This window comes from Meles meles, chromosome 20 (genome assembly GCF_922984935.1).
Source record: "Meles meles chromosome 20, mMelMel3.1 paternal haplotype, whole genome shotgun sequence".
Lineage (NCBI taxonomy): Eukaryota > Metazoa > Chordata > Mammalia > Carnivora > Mustelidae > Meles > Meles meles.
Window position 1 is genome coordinate 23,866,702 of NC_060085.1, and position 27,613 is coordinate 23,894,314.

Consider the following 27,613-nt stretch of genomic DNA (forward strand, 5'->3'; position numbering starts at 1 on the left):
ATCTGATTTCGCCAATCTTTTTATCAGAAAGGGGTTGGGTTAACTGGTCAGCTAACGCCAGAATTGTAATATAACTCAGAATTATTGAAAAGTTTGATTGGGAAAGGCTACTAATTTCTGAAGGATGTTTAGGTCTAAAAATATATTTAAGTCTAAAAAGCTCAGCCTGTTCCCCATGTCCAAGCCACTCGGTGAGGCTTGTCTGTTGGGGGTGGGAGGAGTTACGCGTCTGTGGGGGAGTATGGGCTCCTAGTGCTTATTCATTCCAAATTGGAGTGGATCAGAGTCAGTAAAACAATCAAGCCTGGATCCTCTACCAGTGAATGAATTTCCTTCCTATTTATCAGCTTTTTAAAAGGGAATGAAATGGAACCAGGCGTCGGAAGTCACCAAGGTGACTTTTCTCTGCAGCAGTGGACATGAGTAGCTCCCCTCTGCACAGCGGACTGACAGTGCCTTCCGGGTCTGTTACGTGTCCTGGTCATGCAGCAGATGGCTTGTTTGCAAATAGTCCATTCGATGCACTTTCCAGGGCTGTAGCCACTGAGGGGGCAGACGGAAGGCTTCTAGAAAAGCAGGGCAAGCAACCAGCCCCATCATCTCATGACATCGGAGGTGCTCACTGATACAAGTCCTTTCTGTTCTTCTCACTGCTGAGATACTGTATGGATGGTTTCTACTACAAGTGATGGCCAGGGTCAAGTTCCCATAAATGGGTCAGCCCAGGCCAGTGCCCCAGCATCTCACCTGGGCAAATCCAAACCAGATGTATCATTTTGCAACTGATCTATGATAAGAACATAAGGGGTCTGCCTGGTGGCTCAGTCAGTTGAGCCTCCAACTCTCGGTTTCTGCTCAGGTCATGATCTCATGGGTCGTGAGACGGAGCCCCACATCAGGCTTCAGGCTCGGTGCGGACTCTGCGTGAAGATCCTCTCCCTCGGCTCCTCCCCTCACTCTCTCATGCACATGCCTTCGCTCTCTCTCTAAAATATCAAATAAATCTTAAAAAAAAAAAAAAAAAAGAACATAAGGAATGACCAGGCCATTTATCTATCTCTGACCCTGACTTCATGAGGTACTTCCTTGGTGTGATGCCAGCTGTCGAGGGTTACGTGAGTGCATCCACCTGAGTGTAAGTGGTGTGGACTCTGCCTTGAGTCTGATGTTTTCCTCCTGGGCAAAAGACAGTGGTGAAGCGGGAGGAACTCAGCTTCAGCAACACACAGCTGGCCCTTGGCTCTTATCCTGCCACGTCCTAGCTGTGGGACCCGGAGTCACGCAGCCTCTCTGAGCTTCATTTTTCTCTCAGATCCTGCTGTAGTCCTCATGCAGAGACCATAGCTTTGTTGTCAGAGTAAATGGGATCGTGCGTGCAAAAAGCCTTGTATGACAAAGCAGGCCCCAGGACGTCATGGGGCCCGTGGTGGTTATCCCACCTCCTGTTTCTGTTCCGTTGGCTCTGTTGATCTGTGCTCAGCTTCTATAAAGGTTGGAGAATGTGGTGGTCGTGGCAGCTTAGGAGTATCCAAAGGATCCTTTTTGATGATTCGGATGCTTTGATTCCTATGATGAACATTGGCGAGGGATTGTACACACACACACACACACACACACACACACACACACACACACACACGGTGTCGGTTTTCTAGGCCAACTGGGGTCTGGAAGACAGGTAGATGACAACTGTACAAGAGGTTCTCTGACAGCCATCCCGCATGAGGAAACTGAAGTTCGTTGTTGCCGTTTGTCTGTTTTTAAACTATCAGTAAAAGTGAGAGTAGGAATTGTGGTAACAGGAGAGTGATGGGTAATAGTGATAAAAACGGTAGCTAAGCGTCCGGCTGCGTGTATGGACCACTTCCAGCGCTGACGTGCATGAGTGGTTAGTTCATCTCGGTTTTGCTTACCTCGACAACAAGGGCAGGATATTTGTCCCCCTCCTTTCCCCTAAGCACCAGCTCCCTCACCACTCAGCAGGGACTCAGGAGACGAGCCAAAGAAGGGCCCCTCCAAAACCACTATTCGTTTCCACTTATTTTGGGTCCTTCTGGAAAACATAACTTGTGGGCTTGCCCTGGAAACCTGGTATCTGCTCTGGACATCAGTCTCCCCTGCTCAGGCCCCTCCTGCACAGCCAGGGACAGCCAGCCGTGCTCCCTGACTCCCTGGGGGCAGGGAACCCTCCTTCCAGCCCGACTCACCTCTCCCACACCCACCCGTATCATCGAGTCCTGATGATCGATGGACGCTCCCCTTGGTTCTGGCCAGGCATGCCAGAGTTGCACAGTGGGGATGGGTGTGGGGTTGTGGGCAGCACGGGGGGAATGGTGCACGCTCACGTCAGATAACTCTGATTCCCTCTCCCTCCACCACTGGGGCTGTTTCTTGCTCCTGCTGCCAGAGGAAAGAAGTGGGTTTCTCTGAAGCACAATACCAATATTTTTCTAATTTGTCCAATAAAATCTTTCCCTTGAACTTCATGTTTGGCTTGATTTTATCCAGTATTTTCTTTAATCTTGAGTGACTTGGGTGTGAATCACGAGGCGTCTCCAAAAACAACTCAGACACAGGCACTCTCACTCAGCAGACTTGCTTTGGTTTCATTGGCAAAACTGCTAAAATAATACTTTTCTATTGATCACCGGGCTCTCCTTAGCCTTTCTCCAAGTGTCTCTCGACCTCTCTATCCTTGCTAGCACCTTGTGACTTCTGGAAGACTGGCGTTCACGCAGCACACCTTTACCTGGGTCCAGGTGTGCTGGGTTCCATGCTGACCTGGGGGACACGTTGCCAGTCCCTCGTAGTTGGGGAGTGGGGGAGTGGGGCAACATCACAGCAAGAGGTACTCAAATTAGACCTTGAGGAATGCTGTTTGGGTAGTTCTTAAACATCTGGAAGTTCTCTTCTGGACCTTTACCACTCGCGAGCATTCAGGTTAAAAATATTTCAAAGTATAGTTATGTTAGATTTTGTTTTCTTGTGCTTTATTTCTGCCCAAGTCTTCCAAATATCTATGGATTTTTTTTCTTAAAATATGAAGCCCTAAAAAATATATATATATATATATTTTATATATATATATTTTAGGGCTTCATATTTTAAGCCATATATATATATATATATACATATATATATATATATATAGGGTGTATATATATATATAGTCAGATATATAGTCAGGGCTCTGTGTGTGTGTGTGTGTATATATCTATCTATCTATCTATCTATCTATATATATATATATATATGGTGTATATATATATAGATAGATAGATAGATAGATAGATATATACACACACACACACACAGAGCCCTGACTATATCTCTTTTTCTCTTGCCCAACAGGGCATCGAGGGAAATAAAACTGGGAAGGCGCCCCCGTTAGCATGATCTGATTTTTGTTGGAAGTGCAGTGATCCATCTGCCCCTGCTTCTTAGAAGGGAGGGTCATCTGAGTTGATTTCCTTCCCCAAGGAGGCCTGGAATGTGGACCTGGTCAAACCACCAAAAGAACACAAATCAGTCTCCTTCCCGGGAGCCACAACAGAGGCAGGGCTCCACCGAGAAGCCTGGGGCAGGACTCATTTCCACGGAGACCACATTGACATCTGCCAAAAGCTGTTTGCTCTGCGTCTGCAAGCTGGGGAGATGGGGAAGGATGCTGGAGGGTTTCTATTCTGAGCAAAAATTTGCCAGTCACATCAGCTGCTGCGTGCGGTGGGTGGATGAGATGGGAGGTGGGGATGAAGGAGAGAAAACCCCATTCATTCCTTCCGTGTTTACAGGGCGCCCACTGAGTTCTAGACCCAGCAAAGTGCTCGAGGTGGTTGCAGAGATGTGCCTGGCCTCAAAGAACTTAACATCTAAAAGGATGGATAAGATTTTACACTTCGGGTGCATAAGGAACTGTAGACATTACTAGGGAGGGTGCATTTCTGTGTGTGTGTTAGTCCCGTTGTTGGTTTTAGTGTGTTCTTATATCCGTTGATGACTACTTCTATGACAGGCATGGTACTAGCTGTTTTGCATGCGTGAAAACTTTCAATCATTAACTAGTATAATAGGAAACCTAGCAGTCGGTGCTGTGCAAGGGCCCGGAGGCTCAAAGGAAGGGTGCCTGTGGGTTCAGGCCTGGGCAGAAGGTGTGTGGAGAAGGCATTCTGCAGTCGGACTGTAAACCGATGTGCATGCCAGGCCAAGGAGCTACAGCTCTCTGTGGGGAAGGTGGCTGTCCCCCAGCGATAAAGGGATAAAGGGATAAAGTGACTAGGAAGTTTCAGAACCAGGAGCCCTAACCCAGAGCAAGTGCCATGTGCTGAGTTCAGCTTTGCTGGCTGGTGATCTTCAGGAAGCGGGAGGCAGAGCGAGGCCCGGTCTCTGCAGCCACATGGGTGAACAGGGTCCTCACTGGACGATTGCAGTTAGGATCTGTCTAGACTAGCACCATCCAGTAAAGATATAACATCAGCCACAAACGTGAGCTGCTTATGTCATTTAGAATTTTCTGGTGGCCACATCTGAAAAAAGCAAAAGAGAAACAGGTGGAATGCAGTGTAAGAATATATTTTGGTATATCCAGAATCACAGAGTTTCAACATAAAACCAATTAACAAATTATTAATGTGCTATTTTCCATTATTTTCATAACTAACCTTTGAAATCGGATGTGTCTTTCATGCTTTCACGACATCTCATTTAGACCTAGCCACATTTCAGGTGTTCCAGAGCCACGTGTGGCTTGATGCTAGCAGATGGGACAGTGCAGGTCAAGAGAGTGATCAGACATTTTGGACCCTTTCCTTAAAGTGGGCTGGAACCAACTCCACCACCAGCAGCGGCTCCTGTTGCTATTCCGTCCGGGTAGTCTGTGCAAATGGTGGGTGGCTACTTAGTCCCTCCCTTGTGGCCTCAGTCCCACCCTCATAGGCTGCAGAGTGGAAGCTGGGAGTTGTTCGGAATTCAGGAGCATAAGGTCAATGGCCAGAGCAGATGGGCTCCTGGCTTTGGTCATGCGGCTCTGGCGGTTTCAGCCATGTGAGTTCACTCCTAAGCCACGCAGCCTTCCTCCACCAAACTGCACGGCCCCGGCCAGCAGGTGGGAAGCCTTAGCCGCCTGGGGGGAGCCTGAGCTGTCGGGTTTTCTAAAATCAGAATACTCAGACACCCCAGCCATGTCTTTTGTTCTGCCAAACTCACGCCCACTCTTGCAGGAGCCCCAGGGGTGCAGTACGTGTGCTGTCTTCCCACCCATCACAGACTCTTTCCAAGCCCTCTGGGATGCAGTGTTGCCATGCCAGCCACTGGCTGTCCACAGCCTGCGTTCTGTCTGACCTCACCAGCCTTTCCCGTGGGGCACTCCTTGACTGTCCCACTCATTCTGCCACTTGGTTCTTGTGGGTCTCTGGGAGGGTCATTTGTCTTTGTCCTTCTGCTATTGCCCATGGGTTCTAGATGGGTTGTCGCAGAAGATCATAGAACACGTGAGTTAACACGTGGACGTGCTGGTAAATATATTCTTACGCTGGATTCCTCTCCTGTGGAATTAAGTGGACATTCCCATCGGCACACGTGAATGTATGTTAAATGCGAGGGAGGCTGTACATATCAAACACCGTTTAAATAGGAACTGAGAAGTTGGGGGCACTGGTAGAATCCTTGTCCAGATCTGACTGCTTTAGCTCAAGCAATGGACCACGTGAAGAGCCTTTGTATTGTCGCCAGAACTGTTGATGTGGGGCTGAGATGTGAACTTCATCACATCTGGGTAGATCTTTGGGTTATGCAGGGGCTGGCTCCCCTCCCACACATCTCATGGTTTTATTGTTTTGGTCGTCCCTGCACTGGAGACACCTCGGTTCATTGTCCTCGTTTCTTCCCCTCATCCACACCCACTCAGGGCAAATGGGAAGGGTTCTTTCTTGGTCAACAGGTGTGGGCATGGCCTCCCCCTGCCCATCCCCATTCCCGCTGCCACGTTCAATTGGATCTGGCTGCAAAACGTGCCCAGAGCCCTCCCACCTCTCCTGTCTCTACACCCTGGCCAGGAGGACCTTCTTCTGTCTCTCCCAGATGGCTGCAGTCCCCTTTCTGCTCCTCTCTGGATACCTGGCTTTGCCCCGCCCCCATCACCCTGCCCTGGCATTATTCACTCTGCAGGTCAGATGGCAATCTGACAATCAGATGGCAGGGCCCCTGACTGGCATTTAGTGTGAAACCCAAACTCCTGGCTCTGAGCCACCCCCTTCCCTCCTCACCCTTCATCATATCCCTTGCTCTTGTTTCCTTGGATCACTAATCACCCCTGGGAAATGTTGATGTGTTCAAATTTTCCCCTCCTGTCGCTTGAGGGTTCCTGGGATTTTGCTACTGCACAGAAGAGAGTCAGTAGGTATTTGTTGAATGATGTTGATGACTACATGTCTGGGTACCAATTTCCCACAATAAATGAGAAGTGCAGGTGCCACACATTCAGTCATCAAACGCGTGTTGAGTGCTTGCCCTATCAGGCACAGAAACTGAACTACATGTGATTGGCCAGTCCCTCCTCTTTCTGCCCCTCCCTCTGCCCTCCCGCTGGCCTGCAACGGTTCATCAGATGCTCCTGGAGTCCAGCACTGTGCTGGACGGGACGTAGAAGTAGGTACAGAAGCTCACTGCACAAAGCAAAAGTTCCCTGACAGCAAGAGAAAGGCCAAGAGGAGCTACGGGCTCACAGTGTCAGTTAAATGCTAAGTTCAATGTTTTTCTTGAGGAACGGTGCCTTGAAATGCAGGAGGGCTTCCCAGAGGAGGTGGCATGCACACCAACTGCATCCACCCATCCCCTAGAGGATATTTTTTCCCCATGCTCTCCTCAGGATGGCTGTCCTCAGCCCTGACCAGACACACAACTTCTTTTTTTTTTTTTTAAGATTTTATTTATTTATTTGATAGACAGAGATCACAAGCAGGCAGAGAGGCAGGCGGAGAGAGATGGAGAAGCAGACTCTCCGCAGAGCAGAGTGCCCGATGCGGGGCTCAATCCCAGGACCCTGGGATCATGACCCGAGCCGAAGGCAGAAAGGCTTTAACCCACGGAGCCACCCAGGCGCCCCAGACACACGACTTCTTGCTCTGGCCTCAGAACCATGCAGGAGCCTGTCTGGGGTTTCACATCCCTTCCAAACCTTTCTCTCAGGGGCTAGGTAGAATTCCCTCTCGCCCTCCTCTCAGGCTGCCGAGGAGCTGAAGAAGAGTTCCCAGTAGGTGGCGCCCGGGCACCGCCGTGTGCCGTGTCCCCGCGCAGATGGTGTCCCTGCTGGGCACCTTCTCCGAAGGAAACTGGGGCGACGCCAGCTCAGGCCTGGTCTGAATCCATTCCGTTTCGTTTCAGAGAAAGAATTAAGGGATGCCCAGTAAGTGTATCTGCTCAGAGGACTGTGTTCTTTGAGAAAAAATAAACAAGGCTGTGGGACCCCTGTGTAGCAAGCCCGTTCTTTTTTAAATACATCATTTGGCAAAGGAGAAGACAGAGCCTTGCATGCCTTCCTCTGGAGGAAATTGCTGAAGGCACTGTTTGCACGGCCCTGGTCTGGACACTTGGGTGCCAGGATCAGCCCTGAGAAGGGAGCGTTTTCACCTTGAGAGCCCCGGGAGGAGGCGAGGTCGTGGGGTGCCAGGATCTGGTGGACAGAAGCCACCCTGTGTTCCAAAAACAGCCGCCGGGTCCCCAAGTTCTGTGCTGGGCATGTGCTTGGGCACTCAGGGCATAGACAGACTTGAGCAGATGGGGGGACTGGCAGCAAGGACATGGGGTTACCTAGCGGGTCCACACTCAGGCTCCAGGAGAGCATCTGTGCGTGTTTTGTCTTCTTAAGTGTCCTGCAGGGGGTGCCCACCCTAGACGGAGTAGCTAATGCCTTGGCCAAGAACTATTGGTCAGAAAGCAAATTTGGGCCAGTTTTCCGGGGAAAGGGAAAAAAAGGGGTGATGATAGACAATGACATCTGGTCATTATTCAGAAAGTTAAATCCATTCCATTGAAAGGAGGTCCTTAATTAAGAAGCAGTGTTGTAAGGTTCTTTGGCAGCGTGCAGTTTGGGCTGGAGAGCCTCCCTTAGTTCCTGCAGACACTTTACCCCTTCTGCTCTGCTCTCTGCCCTGGCACGTTGCTCCAGACGGCACTCAGCAGCGGATCCTCTACACTGGGCACTGGGTGGGGTTTGGCAAGTGCCCTCCCACCCCGCAAGAGGGAGAGAGAGGCCGGGGGTGGGGGGGTGGGGTACACATTCAGCCCTGTGCCCCCGGAACCAGCTGCACCCAGTCTAAAGCGACATCAGCTTCCCCATCTCTGTAGCTCTCTCTCTCTCTCTCTCTCTCTCTCTGGGGGCTCTGTCTCTTCAGGCAGAGTGCTGAAAGGACCCCACTGCTCCTGGCTTTAGGGGAGTGCCCCATTTCTTCTCGTCCCCCTCAGCCTGCCCACACTGCCCATTACAATAGCCTCTTTATTAAACCTTCCTTAATTAGCCAGCATGACTATGCCATGTGCTTCCTCCTGGGGCCCTGACTGATACAAAGGTAAGAGTAGACTGAGGGTTTGCTATTCTTAAGTCCTGACTCTGCCAAAAAAAGAAAGAAAGAAGGAAGAAGGAAGGATGGAAAGAAAGCAATGGGAAGGAGGAGAGAGAAAGGAAGGGAAGGAAGAGCAAGAGACCCCCCCCCCCATTAGTGCCTTGATTATTCATGTAGGTAGTTACCTCTCAGTGCAGTGGGAGCAGAGAGCTTCCATATACCCTTCCAGTAAATTCCCCTTTTGCTCGAGGGATTAAGAAACTAAGACCTGTTGCTTACAACGATAGCAGCCTACCCGATACAGCCCTGAAATCCCCAAGTCTGGGAGCCTCTGCTGGGTGTGGTTCTGACCCCAGCTCTCAGGGACTCCAGTCTGCACCCCTTCTACCCGCCACCCACCTCCCTCCCCAGAGAGGTTTCTCCCCGTCCAACCAGGCTTCTTGCATAGGACTTTGAGTTCGGCCTCCGCACTACATTCTAGAAATATCCTGATGCATCTGCCCCTCACTGCAGGGCAAGCCACCTGAATGCAGATCAGATTGTGTTCTGCTCCCCCCCGTGTGTATCCATGGCCTGGTGAGATACCCAGCGGAAGAGAGGGAGGGGTGAGTCGGTGGGGAGACAAGACGCACATCTAGGAAACTGACGACGGGCTATATTCTTAAGCACCAGCGTGGAAATAGCAGTAAGAGTGGACTTTGTAAAAGGACTTGGTGGCTGGAAGAGGCCTCGGGGAGCTGGTGTGCAGCCTAGAAGCTTGAGGTCACCGTCTGCAATCCAGGCCAGCACAGCTGGGAGCAGCAAAGGGCCCTTCAGACGCCAGATGCATAAACCAGCTCCTTCTCCCACTGCTGATGCAGTGAGCCTCCCTCCCTCCCTCCCTTCCCTCCTCCCCTCCCTCCCTCCCTCTCTCCCACCATCGTCCCTCCCTCACCTGGCATGTATTCATTGGGCACATCTCACGTGCTCTATCAGATGCTGGAGATCTGGCCACAAGACAAGACAGACATAATTCCCCTTCATTTCCTGTTTGCAATCTCCTGCAGATTTTTTTAAAGCTCCTAAGTAAACAAACAAATAAAAAAGCACTAGACATTTTGGATCAACTCTCCAAAAGAAACAAGGATCTGAGAAAATAAAAAAAGAGTAGGGAGAGGCCCCTCCCTTAGCTGGATGGTCAGGGAGAGCCCTTCCTGGGAAGGGCATGTTTAGCTCAGCCTTGAGGGAGGGGGAAAAAAAATCACAGTGCAAACCTGTGCGGAGACTCACTGAGGCTGAGGGAACAGTGTAAGCAAAGACACTGAGGCTTGGGATGTTCAAGATGTCGCACGTCTGGAACCTGCTGGTACATCTAGGACAGACTTCTGAAGCACAAGGGGAGGTGACCGGAGGTTCTTTTGATAGGGTCCTACTTGGGAAGAAGCTTAGTGAAGCATGTGACATTCGGCCCTTGTCCCCTTGGTCCCTGCCATTTTCGACACACACCAGCCTAGCTTGCAGCGGCCAGCACCCCGCTGAAGACTTCCCCCAGCTTCTGGAGTGCACTTCTCTGAGGCACACAGCAGGCCAGAGGTGCCAGGGAATTAGAAGACTGGCGAGTGCTCCCACCTCCCAAGCTGGGTGTCTCCAGGGGCCTCCTTGGCAGCGCCCCCTGGAGCCCTGTGGTGAGACTGGGCTCCGGCTGGCCACAGGGGTAGGGGGCTTCAGGATGACCCTAGTGTTGGCCGCCTGTCTGTGTTGGTCTCTGAGTCACTTGGCCATGTCCCCACAGGCATTTCCGTGGAACCCCTCCCAAGTGAATACCTTGCCCTCGAATCCTGGTCTCTGGAGCTGCTTCAGAGGGAAAACTCAATTCCGAACGCCAGCGGACCCATGTTTCTCTGCGAAAATTGATTTGCCGTAGCCTAGAGCTTCAGATGCACTTTTGTGCACACCACCCTTGGCATTAACGTGATGCCATCCGCCACCTTTTCCGTTCCTTTCAGGCCCCTGTGCGTGAACTCACATCACTCCAGCCTACTTGGAGAATCCGCATTTGCGCTCAGAAGTACCAGGGAGCACGGGCTTTGTGCCGCTAATAATCAAGGGCAGGCGTTTTAAGGAAATCTGGTTTAGAGAAAACATCCTCTGCTGCTTTATTGTTTAGCGAAAAGATTTGATGAGGACAAAGCCTTTCTTTACACTGGACGCACTCTGACCTTTGTTTTACTAGATTAATTTCATATCTAGAGTGCCCCATCTTGGATGATGAATTAGCAATAAAAAGCTCATCAAAATGTAATTACATGCAATGTGTTGAATAATGATCTCTTAAAAATTCCTATAGATTTGTCTGCACCTCCTTCCCGTCCTGGGGGAAATGAGCCTCAGCTGCTTGCTACTAGCCCCAGCTCAGGAATGCAAACCCTGGCCCTACGGAGGGTCTGAGATGGGAGAGCTGGCTTCCATCATTGCCCAGTGTCATCCACTGATCAATTGCTTTTCTGCATGTGATGCACATCTTTATATGATTTAAAGGACCATCTCCACGGGGGTAGGAATACACAGGAAGTGGAAGCCCTCACCTCCTCCATCTGCCATCTGCAGCAGCCTGGCGCAGGGAGGGAGTTGTTAATTAAAATGTTAACTGCCCCGACAATAGCGGGCAGACCAGCATGGAGAAGGCCTGCAAAGCAAGCCTTAAAGCTTTCATAACTGTAAATTCCAGGAAAGTTTGCTCCTCCTTAAAATAGGAAAAACAGAACCATCTGTGTCTCAGAGGAGACTTAACTGAGCTGTGCGAGTGTTGCTAGGCTTTCCCCAGGAGCCCGGCTGGTTTCTCTCCAGGGGCTGGTCTTGGACAGGGAGAAAGCCGAGCCTTACCCCTGCTTGCTTGAGGAGCCCTGTAAACCCTACAGCTGGGTCTGACAGCAGACTATTCAGATGATTCCAACAGTGAAAATGCCCACACTCATTTGAATAACTGAAGAACTCAATCATTTGAATGCCAATGATTATTCCTCCCGGAGTTTACATTTTAGAAAGATAGTGCATCTGAATCCCCATGAGGGCATTAAATTGCTATCTAATTAGCAGTCCCAAATTATATACATTTAAAAGATAATTAAAGGTTTGAAGGCTGTTGGAATAACTGGTTATACATTTAAATGAATCACGAGAAATTTGTTAGTAATGTGCGGAGTTTTTCTTTTATTTCTTGCTTCCCTCTTTGAAGTTCAGTAGACCCAACCTCTCGGGGTTAAGTTTGGTAGCGGTAAGATAAAGGCAGATGGTTTTAATTATTGCAATCCAACCTCCAAATAATTATAAGCAGCTGTCATTTTTACATAATCCTAAATGATAAGACCCAAAGAATGCAAATAGAAAGGTTGACACCATGGGCTCTTGGGCACCGTAATTTAATTATGCCCACCGTGCTGCCGCTGGGCTGACCACTGCACTTTGCCGAGAAGGTGCCTGAACCTTTCCGATCCTCACTCGACTTTTATAACCAAGCGGTGGGCACGTGTATTTCTGATCGGGCTCCTCAGGTGCCGCTTCTGCATTCTCTGTGGGTGTTTGCAGGGCGGAGGGGAGCCCTGATACGCTCGGAATATGGAGACAAGAAATAGTTTGGCTCAGCCAGACGGGGCTTTGGCTGCCAAGTCCTCCTCGGCCTCCCTGCCCCTTTCTCCTTGGGATGGGGTCTTCCCCTGTTCTCGCGCCACTGAGACCCTCCTAGAGGTGATGGCCTGGTAGAAGGCCACCCAGCAGCTGGCATTTCTCTGGGCTGTGGCTGGGGATTTCTCAGGGAGGGGTGCTTACGCAGTGGGCCAGGGTCAGAAATCCCAAATGACTGGCTGACCTGCGGCCTCTACCCAGGGGGCTCTGGGATCCCATTTGCAGTGCAGGGCTTTTTGGGTGTGTCTCTCTCTAGAAGGACAGAGACCCCCTGAGGAGCAAGTCAGGGGGATAGTTATCATAGCCACAGTGGCTGCTCCCTATTGGACCCAATGACTACAAAACCAAAGTCTGACAAAGGCACACCGTTCACCCTACACAGCCCTGTGGTTGCACTTGGCCAGAGACAAGTCCAAAGCATCATCTAGAAGGAAGACACACCACACACACGCGCACGTGTGCACGCACACACACACACACACACCCCAAACTGAATCAAAAGCCCAAGGACCCAAATGCCTGCTTCTCCCAGAAAGTTCTCCTGGAGTGTCTCAGTTTCTAGCTACATTCCGGGAAGAGGGTTTGGGGGGAACTGGGACAGATGAAGGCAATTCCCGGACTCCTACCATTGCAGCAGGATTGGGGATCCTAAGACTGGTACGCCCGTGTCAGGAAATGGAGCCTCCTTCATCCAGTCTTGGATACAAATATAAACAGTACCTTCCTGTACATTTAGTGGAAAGAGCCCTTTGAGAGTTAACCATCGAGGTTCAGCTCTGCTCAATGTGGAATGGCAGGGAGGTGGCTGACTGTGATCCCAGGTCACCCTGTGGTCATCCCTTCCTGGTGCCCCCGCAGGGCACATCACAGGCAAGCACCTGGCCACTGGGGGCAGCCTCAGGGCCACCAGGATATGTCAGTCTGTGAGCCAGAGCAGTCTCTGAGGCTAGGGTCAGTCTCCGCTTCAGCCTCCCCAGTCAGCTATGTGACCTTGGACAAGTCACTCAACCTCCCTGACCTTAGTTTCCTATGCTAAAGATGAGTGCAAAAATAGTGCCTCCTGGAGGGGTTTGTTCTGAGGATAAAATGAGCTCGTGTTCCCGTAAGGTCTAGAACAGGCCAGGCACATAATGTGTGTTATACACGTGCTCATAAAATGAATATAGGTCCAATGTGTTCGCTTACTCTGTTTACTCATTCGACTATTCAACTATTCGTGGTGAACCTTCTGCCACGCACTCTCCTGGCACTGGCAGGTTCGATGCCAAAGGAGAAGCAGCCTCTTTCCCAAAGATCTTGGGACCTAGTGGTGGACATAGGCAAGTAAGCAACAAACTTGTAGTACGCTGTGATGGGTGTGGAGACGGAGAGACCGCAGGAGGCTTAGGAGAGCACAGGAAGGACCTGAACCAACTCCGCAATGGGCAGCAGATGTCCCAGAGGAGCTGCTGCCTCCTCTGGGTCCCAGGAGACACTGGACGTTGAGCTGGGGTGAAGAGTGCTGGGAACAGTTGGAGTGGGGGAGGGATGCAGGGCCCTGAAGGCAAGGATGGTGATAACATTGTTAGCAGCTGGCGGCATCTAGCTGGAGAACAGTACAGAGGGAGTTGGGAAGTGGTGAGAGGGAGGTCAGAGCCATAGACTGAGGCAGACTGATGGGGACTGTGGCATTCTGGAACATTGGACATCATCCTAGAGGGCATGGGGAGCGGAGCCGTGAGGATTCCAGGCCAATTGGTAGTTTTGGTTGCAGAAGAACCCCCTTGGCTGGACCCTGAGCAGTGGATGGCAGGGGCACTGTCCATGCAGGGGGGCTTAGGAGATGCTCACCCTCATCGGGGAGAGGGAGGGTATTGTGGTAGCTGAAACTAAGTTGGTGGCGAGAAGGATGGAGAGATGTGACTCAATTTCAAGATACACATTAAAGATAAAAGCAGTGGGCATGGTGGTTTGATGAGCCCTGGTTGCCTTGCCTGGCCCACTGGCCTCTTTCTCTGACTATTCGCCTCTCCAGCCTCTGCCCACATCTTTGTGATCACAGACAAACATAAGACCCAGAGGACTGAGTCAGCCTTGCAGGGGACTTTTGGTTTTCCTGTGAGTCATGGGTGATATCAGAAGTCTCTTGGGCTTATTCAGACCAGCATGCATCCAGAATTTTTTTTCTTTTTTTAGATAGATCAGTGTATTTCAGAATCACCTGCAAAAAAAAAAAAAAAAAAAGAATCAAACCTAAATATTTTGCTGTGTCACCAGTCCAGTGGGCTGGACAGAGCAGTGACAGATGAGAGCCTGCTCAGTTTGGTGGTCAAGATGTGGCCAGGGCAGAGAGCAGGTGGATGGGAAAGATGGTCTTAGGCATATTGATGCTACAATACCCTGTGTCCTTGGGAAGGTGCAGAGCAAGGGCCACCCCAGGGGAGAAGGGAGATAGACTCTAGCAAAGGATCAGAGAAACATCCTTGGAGATGTGGGCACAGAGGAGGATCCCTTTATGTCTTCTTTTCCTTCACAAGTATCTTGTAAACTTTAAGCAGAAAAAGAGAAACAAAATAAAGACATCATGCCAAGCATTCCCCTAGATAAAGCCAGGTGCACAGGTGTGCACACACGCACACACAGACACACACACACACACACATTCATATAGGTTTGAGGAAGACTCAGCCTTCTGATATAGGTTGATCCCATCACAGGCATAAACCAGAGTCCAGGGTAGTGGTAGCTGGCTTGGAAGGAGGGATTCCTTTCCCTCTTTTCTTCCGCTCTCTCTTTCCTTCACTTGAAAATTCATTGCCCATGGTGTCAGTTAGCACAGAAACCTGAACATGAAGTGAGGTCTCTCCATTCCAAGCACCGTCCCTCCGAGGGGAGCCAGCAATACTGGCAACTTCTCCCGGGAGCTGAGCCAGGAGAGGCACTGGGAACAAGGGGTGGCAGGTGAGGAAGGCCTGGAGAGGTGCCGGCCACAGGAGGAAATGCCCAGAAGAGAGCTCAGTCTGTGTGGACGCTCAGCTACAGCACCCCTGGACAGGAAACGTGTCTCATCGCACTGTCAGCTGATGCGCTCTTCTGATCTCACTTGAGTGAATAAGAAAATTCATTGTCTTGGTAGTTCCAAAATTGGAGTCTCCTTGTGGTGCCCAATTATAGTGCATGTTCAAAATAGCCTGACACATTTCAATTCCCAAGGGTCTCTTTCTCGAGGGAATAAGGCCAACTAAAGTTCTGTAAATGTGCAGAAACTTGTCTTGGCAAATGTCACATACTTTCGACTTATAGAGGTCCTCTTGTTATCCTAGATGCTGTTTCCTAATGACTCAGGTATCTCCAACCTTTATATGAAATCAGCTTTGGGATATGGCACTGTGTGCTCAAGATCTTGGTGCAACTGGGTTTGGAACTTTGAAATTCATTCTTTTTTTTTTTTTTTTTTTTTAAAGAGAGAGCAGCGGAGGGCGAGCAAGTGGTGGGGGCTTGCGGGGTGGGCAGAGGGGTGCCTCTGAACCCCAGGCAGACTCCACACCCAGCACAAGCCAGACTCAGGGCTCCACCTCACGACCCCGAGATCATGACCTGAATTGAAGTCGAGTCAGACACTGAAGCAGCCGAGCCAGACAGGCGCCCCTGAAATTCATTTTGAAGGCTGATCTGCATCTAAGCTTTGCCCAGAAAACCATAGTGTGGGTTTTGTCCAGAGTGTTCTAACCTATCAGAGGGGCTGCCTCCCAGGCACCCACAGGCGTCTTTCCTTTGCAAGTGGCATTTGGGTTCTGCCTTCTCTACTACAGGCTGCTCTTTCCCCTCCAAATGGGCCCTTCCCCTAACTCAGGGCCTGCACGCAGTCGCTCCCCTCTCCGGGTCAGGGGTCAGCGTCCCCGCTTCCCAGGCCCGTTGCTGGCACGGAAGCTCCTCCCGCCCCCGCCGCTCAGCCCGATTTTCATTTTTATGAATCGCTGTCTGTGACAAGACAGACCGGCTTCCTGGGAATGGGAACTTTAAGCCCAGCCGCCATGGAGAAGCCACGCTGAAGGTCAAAACCACTGGCAGAGCTGGGCCGCTTCCTCCCCACACACCATGTGGGTGACTCACGGCGACTTGGAGGACACCGATTAAGATAAAGGTCATTTGGGTTTTCAAAGCAGCCTGTTAATTGTTGTTTTTTTAAAAAATACCAAAGCTGTTTGAGTTTTACAACTATCAAAAGGATTTTGTAATCACACTAAGAGAGCACAGGGAACTTTTCATCTCTGAGACACTTAAAAACATTAATTAGTAAGAGCATGGTACCTGGTGGAAAAAGGAAAAGCCTTTTTGTCTGGACATGCCCAGTTGTGTCTCTCCCACCTTCCGGCTGCTTTGGGACACACCCGCCGGGCTTCCCTCCTGCGTATCTGGGCTTCTCATCTTCCCATGCACATGAAGGATTTCACCTCCGTATACAGACTCATCGGGACACCGCGGTGCTTGCCGCTGCCATCCTGTCGTCTAGCTTACCTAGCAAGGTCTGAGCCCCATGGCGGCACACCACTAATGGGCCAGCACCATTCTGATGGAAATCCCAGCTACCACGGTGCCATTGGATGCTACCAGGCTTGTCTGAGACTCTGAGTCAGATACTGGCTACTGGGCCTGGCGTTGCGTGTCCTGTATACGTGGCCCGATGCCGGCTCTGTGTATGCCTTCAGTGCGTCGTTACTTGTTCTCAGTCTGAAACTGACTCTTGCATGGGCTTCCACCATGATTCTGCACCCGTTTAACATGCCTGCTGTGTACAGCGCTGTGGGTGGTCGCCGTCGGAGCTGAGACCCCCTCCAGGGAGGCAGTGCAGAGGGTGGTGAGGACCCAAGGCTGAGCCACCAGGCAGAGGTGGGGTTGAATAGCTCAGTCCTACCGTCGATCAGCTACGCCGCTGCCACATGGTCTGCATCCCCAGACTCTGCATTTGCCCGTCTGTGGGGCGATCAACCCTCCAAGGAGATACACGCTGCGTTTAGCACCGTGCCTGGAAGGAGAACATTCACTCTTCCTGAGCAATGATAGGAGGCGAGGGAGAAGCTGGCCGACAGAAAACTCTCTCTCTCTTTTTTTTTTTTGCTGAAGGCAGTCACTTGGAAAGCAGAACAGATTGGTTGCTACATTTTATAAATTCCTTGTGGGAGAAACAATGAACTTAGAGAACTGGAAGCAGTAGAGAACTTGGAAGCAGTAACTGCTTCCAAGGACTTACCTTTGGGCCAGCTAGCCGAATAGTGGGTGGCGATCCCCTTGTTGCCTGTTTTGTGATAGCAAGGGCAATATTTTGTTTTCCATTCTTGAACTTTTTAGTATTTTCCAAATTTTCTGCAATGAGCAGTTTTTACATGGAAAATCGGAGATTGAGGTTGGGGGGGTCCATAAAAAACAGCAAAAGATTAAACTAAATATGGTCTACCATTGGGAGAGCAATGTCCGATACTCTGCTTCGACTGAGACTCCGCTGACTGCGGGCCACCCCCTCTGAGGCTGGACCTTGCATGACAGCCAGAGAACTTGACTTGCAAATTCTAGGGGACGAAGCTATTGCCCTGTCTCAGGCCCACCTGGCCACATGGCCTTGGGGCCACACCCTGTTTGCCATCCTTCCCTTTGACCTTGAGAATGGACTGCAACACCAGGTTGAACTGCCACTTTCAAAGGCTAGAAATATGATTAAACAGCCACACTGTAAAGAAACATTGTATCCCATGAGCTTCGGCACTGGAGCGAGGCAGGGGCTGCCACATCCCTGAATCAGTAATGACGTTAGCGTTTACTGGTGTTGGCCTAGTGGGCGTTTCTCAAGACTGTTTGTCAGAACATACTCTGTGCTGTGCTACATTTGTGCCCATTTGCTTCCCACGCCAGCCCTGTGAGCTGAATGCTATTACCCCATCCTGCAGACGAGCAGCACAGGGCTCAGAGAAATGCACGCCCGCCATGGAACATGCAGCCTGTGTGTGATTTGGAGATCCAGGCTGCTACCTGCTCTTCCAGCCGCCCTGATGGGCAAGCAGTGGGTCATGACCTACACCTTGAGTGCAGGAGACGACCCTGCTCAGACAGCTTCTCCATGCTTTACTGAGGCTCACCCAGGCCTGGCTCAGTGCCTAATAAGTGTATTTGGGGGAGATGTAGGTGAGTATAGGAGCAAATAACAGACTGGGTGGAGGCAGGAGGGAAGGAATGAGGTGCCCTGGAGCCATTAGGCCAGGCTGTCTTGTGTGCAGAGAAGTTGTGCCTCCTTTCCTTCTCCTGAAAGGACCACTTCAGCCCCTGGGATGAGAGGAGACTCAGGCCTTACGGGGAGGTAGCAAAGGTGTTCACTAGCCGAGGGCCTTGCCAGCCTTGGGAGAGAACATCTGCCCAGACAGTGGCTGGCTCCCCGCCCTCGGCCACACCCCTGCACCAGATGGCATTAGCTCTGGGCAAGTTTTCTTCGTCTCCAGTTGTGGGCCTCCCAGCCCCCTCTCCTTCCTTCCTGTTGGCAGTGTGGAGCGGCACGTACAATTTATCGACTATTAGCATACACAATATGTGTCTCACGGAGGCTGCATGGTTGTATGTAGATGATTTCCTCAGGCTCTTCCCAAAACACACAGGAAAAGCAAAGGCGTTTTTGTTTTTTTCGAATGAACGTGAACGTGACCATCACCTTAGCCCATCATCCCACTGTGCTTCTGGAAGTTGGTCTGTAGGTAGCCCCAGCAAGCACACTCATGGAATCCAGGAAACACCACCTGGCAGGTTCAGGCATGGAAGGCATGCCCCCCCGATGGCTCCAGCTGGCCCCTCAGATGGGTGCCTGTCCTGTCCTGTCCTCCCAGGCCACAGGCTGGTTTGTGTGTTCACCACATCTGGCCTTTATTTGAAACCCCACCTCAAAGTATTTCATAGCACAGAATATCTTTCCTTATTAAATTCTCCCCCACATATTTTTTTCATAAAACAGGCACCAAAAACTACAAACCTACCCGTGGCTCTCAAAGTATCTGTTTATAAACCTTTGGAAACCGTTCGCAATTCGTTAATCACATTTTCAAAGGAAGTTACAGTTTATAGATACACTAACAAATGCCATATCCGATGCCTCAGCCCCAGTAACGAGATCCTCACGCAGGGAGAGAGGGAGTGGAGCTGGTGGATCCAGGATGTGTCAGAGGCTAAATCCGGAGGGACAGGAGAGAGCTGGCCCAGGAGGCCGAGGTTTACTTCTGTTTCTGTAGCCTCACATCTCTCCTCTCGTGGGGAGAGTAGAGATAGGGGATCAGCTGTACTCAAACACAGCAGTCTATCTACAGTGACAGTGAGATAGATATTTTTCAGGTCACATGCTCCTAAAGAACTGTTAGGAACACTTCACTTAAAATGTACTTTAAAAGTGGCTCATTTACAAGGGAAAATGTTAAAGGCATTAAATAAATCCAAGTCAGAACTCCAAAGTTCCAAGCCAGCTTTAAAAAAAAAAAAAAATCTTTAAGAAGGAAAAGGGGTAATGTGGAGAGCATTTATTTGGTACCTAAAACATCCAAGGGCATAAAGCTTTCAGGTACAGCTTGATCCAGGCACACACACCATGTTTTCAGGACTCTCTCCTGTCTTTTTTCTGCTTGCTCTGCACAGGCTCCATTCTCAGGAAGGATCTCTCTAAGCAGAAGCAGAGATAGCTATGAGGAGCTCAAGTTCACATCCTACCACCTTAATGGTGCTAGCAGATGTGCACTCCTCCACGACTGGAGGCCGTGCACAGCTCAAGTGTCTTCCTTGCGGAGGTCTCATCTCTAGCCTTCCCATACGCTCTCCTAATGGGAGAGAAGATAAAGGTGGACCTCAGGTCCTTATGCTGGAGTTTACTCATCATCCTCAACCTGTCTTACTTCATGCAACAGCCACCGATTTTTCCTTCTCTCATTCAAAATAATCACTCTGCTATGTTACTGCTTGCACTCTGAAGGAGCTCACCCATTAATAAAGACCCCAGTGGGAAGTGTTTTAGACTGGTCTCCCAAACCCGGTTAAGCAGACATTGTAGAAGGCCATTCCCTCAATGGCGTTCTAGAACGGGTATCCCCAGCCCTGCCTATTTCCTTCAGTGAAATGAAATTACTTAGACTCACTGGCTTGTGGACCAGCCCACTGTGAATGCCTCTTCACCTCCAGGTTTCCTGAATATCAAAAGTGCAACGTGCTGAATTTCTTGCATAGTTATAAGAAAAGAAATGAAGAAGGACATCCAAGAGTGGTCAGAAGTCAAGGGTTCACTTACAAATTTGTGGATTACAGAATTGCCAAGTACCATCTGAAAGGACTTGGGGCTTTTTAGCACAGGTATGAGTTTTTCAGTCCCAGCTGAGCTATAGTCCACAAGTCCTGGTGCATAAGAGATGTAGCCTCTGTGAATCACTGAATGGGTCACCTTCATTTCAAGGAAATGACCTATTAGACAACTGTATACGATGAGCCTGTGTCTTGGCCAGCAAGCTCATGAGGCTCTCAGGAATCCTGCTAGCTATATATTAAGGCTTGATTCTGTGCCAGGAATGGCTTTGTCCATTTGCATACAGTATCTAGTTAATCTCTCAACCTACCATTTCCCCGGGAGGTACTAATGCTTTTCCTATTTTGCAACTGAGAAAAGGGGACCGTGGAGGAACTTGGCGCCCTGCTCAGGATCACAGGCCCAGTAAGTGGCAAAACCACTCTCACAAAGACAAACGGACATTTTCTGAGGTTAAGGGAACATCGGGTGCTTGGGACCTCGGGAGTCTTTTTAAATTTCTTTAGGAGTATTTGAAATAACATGAGGTTCAGCCATGAAAATTTCGTCAGGGGCTGGTGGTGGTTGGGGGTGTCCTGCCCCACGCTGGCTGTGGTATCTTATCTAAAGTGTCCTTTTACCCATTATTTAGCTGGTGACCACTTCTTTTCCTGTATGTGCGGTGGGCAATAAACTGACCTTGAAAAGGCAAAATTAAGGGTGATAAACTGCAAGCAGGTCCTTGGAGAAGAAAGACAGACTGCTTCATTGGCTTTATTTATAGTACTGGGTCCTTCCTAGGTGTCTGATAAATGTATTTGAATAAATAAATAAAGGAACATTTTGAAATAACCAAAGGAAGTACTTCTCACCAAAAACAAACAACAACAACAAAAACCATTTTAGACCTAGCATTGTGCCACCCAAGAAAGCTCTGCCTTTAATGCCCAGAAGCTGGGGTGTGTGGGCTTCTGGGGGCAACTGGCAGCTCTCAGTAAGGCTCTTACCAAAACGGAGCTTGGAGGCCGTTAATTAACAGAGGTCCAAGCGATCTGACTCTGCCTCCTTGAAGGGATTGTGGCAAGTCTTTTAGCAGCATGCGGCCCCTTCCCCATCACACCCCTTCACCGTGAGGCAGGGGTGATAGCTCCACTCGCCTCCGTCTGTTCCTTCCGCTCAGCCCCCGCCTGGCTCTCGCAAGGGCCAGAGCTTCCATGAACACACAAAGTTTCCATAACGGGATCCAACTGCAAATCTGCTGTCATTTACAGCGGCCTCTCAGGCAGCCACTTCCCCTCCTCTTGGTCTGCGATGGATCCGATGTCCTAAAACTGACCTTGAACATCTGTGAGTTGGAAAACCTGAGAGAAGGGAGTGGACAGGTGGCTGACCCAGGTGACCCGAGCCCACTGCCCTTCAGGAGCAGTGCAGCCTTCCCAGGTAGGGGGGAGGGTTGGAGTGGGCACACTCCAGAGGCATCCCAGGGCTCCTGAAATGCACTTGACAGGAAGAATAAGAGGGCGGGAAAACCACTAGACCCTGTTTGGCCCCACAGTGGCCAAGATCTACCCTGTCTGGCCTCTGTCCCCTTGGTCCTAATGGGGGCCCGTTCAGATCTGTGTGGTTCAACATCTCGGCAGTGATCTTCTCCTTCACAATGATGTGCCTTTAACACCTGTGTCCACAGCAGCCAAGCAGCATCCAAAATGGTAACCTGTGCTTTGGGGGTCTGAAAACACGGTGACACTGTCCCCTCTCAAATCTTACCAATTCAATCCAAAGATGACCAACTTAGGGACCGAAAAAGGAAAAACCCGTACGTACATAGGTATTTTTCCCAATATGCCATTGGCCGTGGCTTATGAACTTAAAAGGGGCTGCTTATCTTCAGCCCGCAGTAGAGGGCAGACTTTCCTACGTTATAAACATCCCAACCACCAGCATTAAAGGCCCTGAGACACAGGAACATCCAGACATACACCCGTCCGGCGGAAAAAATGGTAGTCTTGTGGGGTGACTAACACCAGTGACTTAGGGCAAAAAAAGAAAAACCGCTCTCCCGGTTCTTAAGACACCCATGAGCTTTTCCAGAGAAATGCCCTCATGGCCATTAAATCTGGCAATGACTCCCAGCACCCACATTTACTCTGGGCACAGAGGCCGTACTTTGTTCGGTCCTGCTGCAGCCTGTGTGATAGCAAGTAGTAGGCTCCGTGTGTCTACAAAATGTCGCCAGGATATTGAGCCCAGCTGTGGAGACCAGAGCTTTTGTTTCGTTGTCGAAGAGTATGGTGCGGGTTTGGGACTGGAGGGGGACAAAGGGACAGGACTACATTTTTGGTAAACTGTGAAAAGCCCTTTCCTGTGTCACAGAGGGATGGCTTTTAAAACTTTGGGGCAGAGAAGGAGCTCCCCTATTCCACAAAGGTGCCATCCAGGCAGGGGGAATCTTCACTTTGCTTCTGGTGGATTCGGAGGCAATGAGTCCAGTAGGTAAATTCACATCAAGGAGCATCAGCTTGTCATCCCCCCAGCTCGGACCAACTGGCCTGGGCTTTCCTGCTTTTCCCAGTCTGTCGGACTGTACCCCTCTGAGTTCTCATCAGTGTGCCTCCTCTCAGTTCCCATCCAAGAAACAGGGCTTGGGGCGGTAAAGGCTGTCCTGGCTGATGGTTCATGGAAAATTTTTTTTTGTTTTCTTTTTCTTTTCCTTATCTTCCTCTCGCTGCCAGTACGAAGAAGGAAAAAAGCGAAGGAAACCTAACTACAGTAGCGTTGACCTCTCTGAGGTGGAGTGGGAAGACCGGGATGACGTGGTAAGTGACTTGGTTTCTAAGCCCGGTGAGGCTGGAGCGCTCCACTGGACCCGCTTCTATACCTGGGGGCCACCTGAGGAACTGGCCGAGGGGCCCCCTGAGAGGACACCTGGCCCCCAGAGGGATGTGAAGACAATGGGCTCTTCTCATGGCATTGGGAGTCTCCTGCTGGCTGGGACGGTTACAGCTCGGCCAGCCACCTGCCTGCTTTGCGCAGTCAGCTGACACCATCCCCCGCTGCGTTCTGGTCCCTTCTGCTGTGGGTTCATCCAGACTCTTCCTCAGTGCAGTTTAAGGGATCTGCCACCTCAGGGGAGCCTGGCCTGAGCCTGGCTGGGCAGCAGAAGGCTGTGCCCACCATCCAGTCAGGTTGCCAGATGAACTTGCCAGGATGCCATGGGCACAACCCTTGCTTTCAGAAAGCCACTCAGGACCCCTCTGCATGGATGGCAGTCTGTTTCCCGGGCTGTCCCAGCCATCCCCGTTCCGGAAGGCCACACTGCGAGGGCACACTCACTTATTTCCCACCCAGATTCAGCCTTCGGCGCTGTATCAAAAGCCTTCCTTATGCCCATGACTTAACCCCGTCCGTCTCCTTGTTATTTCCTCAATAAATCAGATTTGTTTGACATGGCTGACTGCGCGTGAATGTAGGCAGACTGTCCTTAATTAAATTGTCACTTCCCGTGAGTTCCTGCCTGGGTCCTTGCTCTTGACTTTCTCTGTGGTGCGTCCGTGCCAGGACCACAGCTCTCTGCCCGTGTCCTCCCTGACTTGTCCTGGGTCCTTTCTTCAGTTTGACCGTGGAGAGAGCTGTGGGTCTTTCCCTCAGTCTGTCCTGCTTTCCAAAGAGTTGTTGAGGGCAACCATTTAGACTCCCCAGCTGGGTTCTCTTGCTGTCGTTCTCTTCTCTTTGTGTCCTGTGCTTCCTGGATGTCTCAGCTAGCGTAAATCTTGGCGTTTCTTCCTGGCCTGTAAAAGGCAAGAAGCATATCTGAGAAGTGTAGCTGATTTCCTTCATCTGTACTAGGAATCCTGGAACTCAAGTTCAGACAAAATAACTACTGTTTGTTAAAAAACAACTTCCTCACCTGCCCTCTTTTCCCTCTTTTCCCCACCTGCTGGTGGCCTGACGTCAGGTCAGCTCAATGACCTGGGAGGGTTTTACATCTTGTTCCTTAAACATGGTCTTCAAGGTCTTTCGGTTGTGCCATGCCCAGTGTCCATGCTCTCCCCCTTTCCACCTGTTCTTACCGAGAAGCAGGCTGGCGCAGCTGGGAGGGGCACTGCCCGGGCATTAGCCCGCCTGGATTCCAATCCCATCATGGCGATCCACTGGCTGTTCGTCTCAAGCACACAGTTATTCTCTCTGTGCCCCAGTTTTGGTTTTGGTCCTTCTTTTCCCAGTAAAATGAGGATGATGATGATACTACGTATATCACACCTGTTGCGACTCTTAAATGTGTTAATATGCTGAAAGATGAAAATGCCTGTCCACCACGGTGTGGACATGGGGAGTGTCTGTGACCGTGGCTGGTCTCTGTACTATTCTCATCAGCATTAACCCTCAGGTAACCCGACCATGAATGAATGCCCCATGGTTTTGCAGCTGCTAAATTGTCTCGTGAGTGTCTGAAGGGCATGTTCCGCTGTTTTCCTTTCTCTTCCATCATCACTTTCTCAGTTGCTTTAGTTTGACTCCACTGGACCTTTTGGTTTCCTTTCCCAGAAGGCTGGAACCTTGTCGTCAACGTGCCTCCCCCTCCCTCCGTCCCATCCATTTGGATCAACCGGAGAGGAAAACTGCTTTACGCTCATTCTCACTTCGGAGCCCTCACATCATGTTACTGGAAGAGATTTATGACTTGGCTCACTCTAGCCATTGCCTGCACGCCAGTTAATTTTCAAGGAGCTAATATCTCCTTTTACTCATGGTGGCTTCCTTGCTCTAATAGACTCTTTTCGCATCGGAGCTGCAAGCATCGGATTCCCAGCCTCTTACTTGTTCTTCACCTCCGTCCAGCTCCCAGCACTGGGCTTTCAGTGTCCACCTGCAGAGTTCCCACATCTCCGACAAGTTCAGTGCTCTTACTCCGCTCCAGCTGGTCTCTCGTGGTCGCTCTGGTTTGGGTCTCTTGTCTTACTTCCTTGAGGAACATGGTACACTCCAAGTGTGAATTCCTTCACTTCCAACACATTTGCGGAAGGTCACCATTTCTCTTCTAGAGATTTGCACTGCCTTGACTGGAGAATACTGGAAGCCACACAGAGAAGCTTTGTAACATTGACATGTCATCCCACATGCCCATGTGTGCACCACTGGGGTTGGCATGTAAGTGACAGAAGGCGGGCTTTGGGTCAAGATCTGGGGAAGACCATGAAGCAGAGCCTGCCCAGCTGCAGAGAACTCCTTGGAAGGAGCTACCTACTTCCCTTGGCAGCCCGGCTCTTGTTGAATGTAATGATGGTATTTATAACACAGACCCTGTGTCCTTCCAAAAATGATGTGAGGTCACAAATACTATTAAAACATGTGCAAAATAGACTGGCTAAAATTAGAATCTTAAAAAGAGGGAGAAAAATTAGAAGCCGTTTAGAGGTGGATGAGCAGGACATCTGGGCCAGGCTCCAGGCGACTTAGGCATCACATCAAAATACAGTGAGTAAGGAGGCTCTTTGGAAACCCAGAAGCCAGGAAGGGAACCCGAGACACCCATAGCCTGACCTGAATCACCACTGTTGGTCACCCCCGGGAAGGAAAAAAAAACAAAAAAACTTTCAAAATGGAGTTTATCCTTTGGTTATAAATTCCTACAGATGGTTGAAGGACTTAAGGATGGCATCTTTCTTCGTCCTGTTACCTTTTAGTCATTCCCCAGACTTTCCACCATGAACATGATTATTTCTATGAGGAGAAAAAACAAACGTAGATAATCATAACTGACGTAGCAAGTCCTTCCTATATGCCAGTACTGTTCTCGGTGCTATGTGTGGAGGAACTTGCTGAATCCACGCAGCAGTTTTACAAAGTCAGTGTTACTGCTGTCCTCATCTTGCTGTAAGGAAACTGAGGCACAGAACGGATTGGTCCATACGCACACTGTGTGGATTCCAGCCCAGGCCGCCTGGCTCCAAAGCTCTTGACTAACTTTGTTATGCCCTTGAGTCCAGGAGTCCTTAAAGACTCTGTGTCAGTGCGGTCACAGCGTGCCCACAGCACCCTCCCCTGAGGGGTGCAGCAGAAATGGGGAGTCCTTGCAGCCAGCTGCTGAGCAAATGCTCGCCATGGGGTGGCACTATAACACCCGCCCGAGTTGGCCTCGGCCCCCTGAAACCCCTTCTGCTGCCCTGAGAACCTTTTCTGCTGCTCTCCGGTCAACTCACATTTCGCCTTCTCTGGGATGATTCTGTGGAAAATTTCCTTCGAGTCTTTTCTTTTTAAAGGCCCATAAACCTCTTCTCCTGGGTAAATTGATGGGAACTTGCCCCATTAGTCTGTTCTTCTTCACACCCACTCCAGTGTCTCTGCAGCTCATGCCTGAGCCCTGGGTGGCCAAACCAAGGGCAGCTCCCCCCCCACCCCCTGCCCCCGAGACACACACACACACACAGAGAGGATTTTGATTTTGTCGTACGGATACTCTGTGCCCGAGTCTGTTTTCATATCCTGGTTAAACGCCTGCTTGGAAATGACAGACCTGTTTATCTTCTGCTTCTCCCTTCCCCTTTCATGTCTTGGCTTGGCCCACATGGCTTGGCCTTGGGGGCCTGGAAGTGCGTGCCACCTGCACCCCAGGAAAGGTGAGGCTCATGTTCTGACGTGGAGAGCAAAACCACCGTCAGCAGAACGAGCTATCATTACCCACTTACGCGTAAAACCCAAGGCGGCCAGTGAACCTCTGAGGGAGAGCTTCCTTAACGAGCTCAGACAGAGGAGGAAGAGCCAGAGGCTCGTGATGGAACCAGAAGCGTGACCGGCAGCTTGTCATGGGGGTGCTCTGAATGGTCCGCGAAGCTGTTGCAGCTCTGGGGTGCGGGCGAGCGAGACAGGCTCACTGGGGGCTCTGTGGAAACGTGTCCGATCTGGATAACGCAGGACCCAGGAGGAGGAGGGCGGTTCCCAGAGAGACCGGGAGCTGATCACCATCCCCAGGAAACGATTTCTAACCAAAGAGGAAGGACCTTTCTCTTTTCAACCCCACTGTGGCGAGAGCTGCTTTCATGTCTGCTGCCTGATCACACCTGCATCAGCTCGGGGGAAATAAAGGCATATTGTTGATGTTTTACTTTGCTCTCCTTTGGCGCTG

General features: G+C 50.4%; 1 protein-coding gene across 1 annotated transcript in view; it reads left to right on the top strand.

Annotated features, from left to right (window-relative positions):
• CACNA2D3 (calcium voltage-gated channel auxiliary subunit alpha2delta 3) overlaps window positions 1-27,613 on the top strand; it is an 859,411-nt gene that overhangs the window by 641,916 nt on the left and 189,882 nt on the right. The window contains exon 18 of the mRNA XM_045989865.1: window positions 23,223-23,306. Within this exon, the coding sequence (XP_045845821.1) occupies window positions 23,223-23,306 (84 nt within the window). The remainder of the gene's footprint in view (window positions 1-23,222; window positions 23,307-27,613) is intronic.